The 6,000-nt window shown below is 34.2% G+C and overlaps 1 protein-coding gene across 1 annotated transcript; it reads left to right on the top strand.

Annotated features, from left to right (window-relative positions):
* Positions 1–1,605: 1,605 nt before the first annotated feature.
* On the top strand, positions 1,606–3,089 carry LOC147498920 (uncharacterized). Its single transcript, XM_086563372.1, has 4 exons — positions 1,606–1,870; positions 2,016–2,083; positions 2,202–2,407; positions 2,573–3,089. Exons 1-4 carry the CDS (start codon positions 1,606–1,608, stop codon positions 3,087–3,089), a joined length of 1,056 nt encoding a protein of 351 aa, XP_086419498.1.
* The last annotated feature ends 2,911 nt before the right edge of the window (positions 3,090–6,000 follow it).

Consider the following 6,000-nt stretch of genomic DNA (forward strand, 5'->3'; position numbering starts at 1 on the left):
GAGGAAACTTCCGAAGCTCAAATCGGATAAATCTAGGTGCCGACGTTGGCTAGTGAAGCTGCCATAGCGACGGCTTAATTTAACTCGCAAGGACAAAAAGTCGTAAAAACACCAAAATCGGCGCCGCCACTAGACACACTAAGTGGACACACCCTGCGGGCCCAGAAGGCATGATGAGTCAGCATAGGCAGGTGGCAAATGATGGTTTCAAATTGATACCACCTGGCAAGAAAGAAGACACGTACCAATTCAAACCAGGTGGTTTGAATTGAAATTAGCTAACAAACGAAACTTAAAACAGCTAAAAGACGAAAAGATAAACATATCAAAACAAAACTTTGATTCTCAAAGTTTTGAACAAATAAATCAGCTACCGGCCAAAAGCAAATTAAAATCATTCACGGATGGTCATCCTATGATGCCTATAAATATGAAGGGGTCGCCTTCATTATGAGGCCTTCAGCATATTAATGCTTTAGCTACGTTTAGTTTTCTTTCTTCAGTACTTACCTTCCGCCATTTTTATTTCAGCAGCTTAATACAGTAAGTTATTTTACCCTTAATAACAGTTATTTCTTTTCTTGTTTAATTTATGTCCTGCATTTATTTACTTAATGTATACAGCAAGTTTTATTATTCCTTCTATGATGATGAGCTAATCCCCCGGGAGTGGTTATCTTTGCTAGATGAAAATCGGATTGACTCGTTAATATTCTAGAATCACTACTTAGGAATTAGGCATAGAATTAACATCCGGTCCCAAAATGACTGAGACTGTACAAAGTTAGAGTTGCCGATGCTCGAAACAGAAACTGTAGCGACTCTTTGGTGTCGAATGACTCTCCATTCGTCCGGTGATGTGAACTTGTGCGGGGAGCTGAAATAATATACCGAGAGATGAGGTATTATCGAAACTCCTTATGCTAGTGAAATGCGACCTAGAGATGTGGGCATGCACTAGGGATCAATATTTCAACGTCGTCTCGAAACGAGGCGAATTAGAGATGTAGTGATTTAGTAATAAAACTGTTGAAAAATGATTCTTGCATGAGCATGATTAACTCTCTCCTGTTTCTCTACATTTTTTTACCTATATATAATCGCCGTAGTAATTTATTTTATTTGCATTACCGTTATTTTAATTAAAAACCAACTAAAAAGAAACCTAAAAATCCTACTCACTTAAAGTTGTAATTTCCAGTGGTGAACCTATCCGAGCCCTAAGGTTTGGACGATCCCTTACTCGACCTATCCTACCAAACCCACGTGAGTAAGGTAACTTGACTAAAACGTACGACTATACGGACGTTGGAATTTGGACTTTGGACTTTGGACTGTGGACTTCGGACTTTGGACTGTGGACCTCGGACTTAAGAAAATAAGTAACTGAAAACCAATAAACAAACGTGTGTAAAGAGCGTTTTATCATGGTGCTGGTTTTAAGGATTCATTGAATCCTAGGATGACTAGTCAACTTGTGAAGAGTGTTGTTATCAAGTGAAGGACAACCCGTTGTTGAAACCCAAAGACATAATAAAAGAATTCAAAAGAGATTATGGATTGGATTTGACTTACTATTATGCATACACAAGTAAAGAATTGGCTATGAAGGAGGTATATGGGGATGATGCTTTTTCTTATACACTATTGGAATGGTATACTGATGCTTTACAGAGAACCAACCCTGGTAGTCATATTCAGTTGGAGTTGGACAAGAATACACGCCAGTTTGTGAGACTTTTTATATCATTTGAGGCATGTATTCATGGGTTTAATTATTGCCGTCCTATGGTATGCTTGGATGGCACTTTTTTGAAGGTGAAATACAAGGTTTGTTTGTTATCGGCAACATCGAAAAATGCTGATCAAGGTATATTCAAAATTCATTTTATAGATGTTTTAGTTAAATAGTATGTAATTTTTCTTTAATATTTGAGCATCAAATTATTTACTTTGTTTTTTTTTTGTGTTGTTACTTAAATGATTGCTACTAAGTATTTTAATTCTTAACTTAGGGATATTTCCATTGGCCTTTGCAATAGTAGTTGCAAATTGGGAGTGGTTTTTAAAGAATTTGAAGAAGGTTGTTTCGCCTCAAAGGAGAATTACATTTTTTTTCTGATAGGCATCATGGGTTGGTTACATATATCCCAAAGGTTTTTCCTGACTCATACTATAGTTTTTGCCTTTGGCATCTAAAGAAGAATGTAGTATCAAAAGTCTCAAGCATGGATACAAGGCGTTCCTACATTGAGAAGTTGTTTACAGAATGTGCTTATGCTACAACTCATGATGAATTTGTGAAAGCCATGGAGGTTTTGAGACTTGTTAGCAGTGGAGTTTATAATTATTTGAATGATGATGTGCCTTTTGAGAATTGGGCTAATGCATATTTTTTGGGAAATAGGTACTTATTTCTATTATTGTAATTCTATTTTTTATACTACTTAATCATGTTAAGTATTGCTATTTGGATATACATTTTAATATTCTACTATTTGATTTTGTTTCTTATTTTTTTTAAAATTATCTAATTTAATTATTTATTGGTAAAATTTTCTTTTTGAATAAGGTACGGAGAGATGTGTTCAAATATTGCAGAATGTTTCAATTCTTGGATAGCTGCTGAACGATACATGCCGGTTACATCAATGGTTGATAAAATTCATATTAAGATTATGGATATGATGTTTAAGCATCGGGAAAAATGTAGGGGATGGAGTTCTAAGCTGTGTCCTAAAATGGAGAAGGTGTTGGCTCAGAACATTACTGTAGGTCAGACATGGAAAGTGACAAAATCATCTGATTTTGTGTTTGAAGTTCACTATGAGCGGTCTCACTGTGTTGATTTGAGGTTTTTTAGGTGCAGTTGTGGACGTTGGCTTAATCAAGGGTTTCCTTGTGCACATGCTTTACAATGCATTTTGCGGATTGGTGAAGATGTTTATAAGTTCTGTGATTCATATTTTTTAGTGAATGCATTTCATGAGTTGTACTCACATGCCATTGTGCTGATTCTTGATTACGAGAAGCCGCTAGAGGTGAATAAAGGTGCTCATATTTCCCCCCTGAAACTAGGAGAACTCTAGGTCGTAGAAGAAACAAAAGAATAGAGAGTAAGGGTGTGAAAATTAGGAAGCTTCGCAAGTGCAATAGGTGCAATCAAAAGGTTTATCATAATCGTGCTACTTGTCCTGTAGAAATATCTTAGTCAATTTATTAACATTTATGTATTATTTGTTCTATTTCTTTCTATATGGAATTTGTTATATCAATTGATTGGTGTTATATTATTTTATTATTAAAGTTTGTTTCTTGTTTATGTTCATATACTTTAAGAAAATTGCGAGAGTTGTCAAAATTTGGTTACTCTTGACGATGTTAATTTTGAATTACGAATTATTTGCACCAAGACCTACACAGTGCGTTTTAAAATGCAGTGCAAATATTGTAATTTGCATCTTAAAATGCATAGCAAAATTTGTGAATTGAAGTATATGGTTTAGGTATTTAGGGTGAGGGTTCAAAGTAAATGATTTTTGGTTGACTAATTAGGTAGTTTAAGGTTAAGTTTTTAGGGCTTTAGGGCTAAACTATGAAGTCATTGTTTTAAAAAATTTGCAAAATTTGGGAATCACATTTTAAAATGTGGTTTAGTGTTTTTATATGCACAACAAGAAACTATGAATTCATTTTAAGATGTGCAGCAAAAAATGTGAATTGCAAAGCATTGTCTAGTGCTGAAGGGTTTATTGTTTACTAAGTTTAGAGTTTAGGGTCTAGGTTTTAGTTGGTTTAGGGTTTAGTGTTTAGGATTTATGGGTGTTTAGTGGGTTTGGGGATTAGTAATGGCTCTGTCATGTTGCTTAGCATTTTGAAATGTATAGCTTGTTTTTGACCTCCATTACTTTTGATTTATAGTTTGAATTCGTGCTAAGATAAAGAAAAATAAATGTGAAGCTTTACTATAATGATATTTGTAGGTATTGTAAGTAAACATGTATAGTTTTAACGTAGCATTGGAATGTAGGATATTTTCTCATTGAGTTAATTGTCTTCTTTGTGCATATTAGTTAGCTATATGTTGGTAGCTTATAGATTATTCAAGAATGCCAACAATTATCTTTTAATTGCAAATAAATGCAGCAGATCCTATATAAACAATGATAAAGTCCGTGGCAGATCGAAATGATTCCCTAGTATAACAACAAAGTGTGTGTTTGTCAGAAGCATCGATGTAGGGATCAAATTTCTAGTGGAACAATTTACAGTAATTCCAAACTTTCAAGTTCACATACATTATAAACTAAACTTGAAATCCAAAATTAAAACACTTAGTTTCAAGTGATTCATTCTTCCTTTCCAAACACCGCATTTTATTCAGGCTATAAACTCCAACTTCTTTTCTTGTCAGACAGGATCTTCTATGTCAACTTTGCACGAGCTTTTTGAATTTTTTCTCCACAATTGCTTGCTGTGAATAAGAAGGCATTGTTTTTTTTTTATACGACCATTGCATGAACTTGCATACATAAATTGCACAGTCCACCCTGAAACCATAATTGATATTAGAGTCCTCATAATGAGTCAATAATTTAGAGAAAATTTAAAAGTATTGGGAATATGGGCATACGATGATTCTTGTTGGGGGCAGTCCATAACTTGAATCGGCGAATCAGTAGGCCACAGTTTTTTGCCTTCTTTATTGCGATGTTTGTTAACCAACTCGGTCACTTTATTTCTCTGTAAATTCAATCATTTAGTTATACTAGGGAACAATAACAAAGGCAGATTAACAATCAAGAAATTGGGTCAGGGAGCCTCTTTTAGAATAGTTTACAAATAATAAATTATAACCACCCATTTTGCATTTTTAAATGCATATGCACAAATATAAACCACCAGTGTAGCAAACTTATTTTAAAATACTAATGCATTTTAAAATGTATATGCGTAATGATATGCATTTTTCACAAAATGCATTTTATTATTTAGTAGTTTCGACTAACTATTATGAAATACAATGAGTTGGTTTAGGGTTTAGTGTCTAGAGGTTTAGGGTTTAGGCTTAGGGTGTAGTTTATAAGGGTTTAGGATTTGGTGTCTTGACGTTTATGGTTTATTCACTTAAAGTTTAGTGTCTAGAGGTTTTTAGGGTTCAGGCTTAGGGTCTAGTTTATTGGGGTTTAAAGTTTATTCTTAGGGTCTAATTTACAGGGATTTAGGGTTTAGTGTGTAAAAGTTTAGGGTTTAGGCTTAGGGCCTCGTGTCGACAAGTTTAATTTGTGATACACCATATGCAATTTAAAATGCAAAGTCATATCAACACTCTAGGGAAGGCAACAAAAATGAAATATGCAGAATGCAAGCCCCCTTATACATAAGGTGCCAGAACCAACACAGGTTGCTATGGAACTCCTATATACATTTTTTTTGAAAAAAATAAAAGTTCTCCTATATACAAGGGGCTAAAAACATGTTTCTAGTGTGCCTCAAACTAACAATGAAAGCCCAATGAAACAGGCAAAGAGCCAAGCCAAACACTGATATGGTCACTACCTGCTGGACAGTTAAACTCTAGGTATGTTTTGAGCTAAAAAAACAATTTTTTTGAAAAACAATCAAAAACATTTTCAGCTTTCTGGTGGAGGGTGCCCCTGATGGATGTAAACAAAAGCAGAATCAATGGGTAGATGAATCCTAAGATGAAGATTGCCGCTTTGATGAAGATATCAAAGAAACTGATTAACCAACTAAGTAGCAATTAATGAAGCATCTGGTAAACAATTTTACTAAATGGTTTTGCAATACTGAAGCAATTATTACCCAGCATTGTAAAGAGTTTGTTTGTTACTTCATATTGGTGTTTATATTTTGAAATGCAAGTATTTGTGATGCATATAAAATCAAATTCATACCATTAATTGTTTCAGCATCTCTTATGTACTTGTTTGATCCACTTCTTGGCTTCATTGAATTGAAAATGAGCCATTCCCAAGT

This window comes from Coptis chinensis, chromosome 5, assembly GCF_015680905.1.
Source record: "Coptis chinensis isolate HL-2020 chromosome 5, ASM1568090v1, whole genome shotgun sequence".
Lineage (NCBI taxonomy): Eukaryota > Viridiplantae > Streptophyta > Magnoliopsida > Ranunculales > Ranunculaceae > Coptis > Coptis chinensis.

Coding starts and splice junctions, on each gene's coding strand:
- LOC147498920 (XM_086563372.1), top strand. CDS start 1,606: ATGAAGGAGGTATATGGGGATGATGCTTTTTCTTATACACTATTGGAA. Junction 1,871..2,015: donor ATCGAAAAATGCTGATCAAG/GTATATTCAAAA, acceptor TTCTTAACTTAG/GGATATTTCCATTGGCCTTT. Junction 2,408..2,572: donor GCATATTTTTTGGGAAATAG/GTACTTATTTCT, acceptor TTTTTGAATAAG/GTACGGAGAGATGTGTTCAA.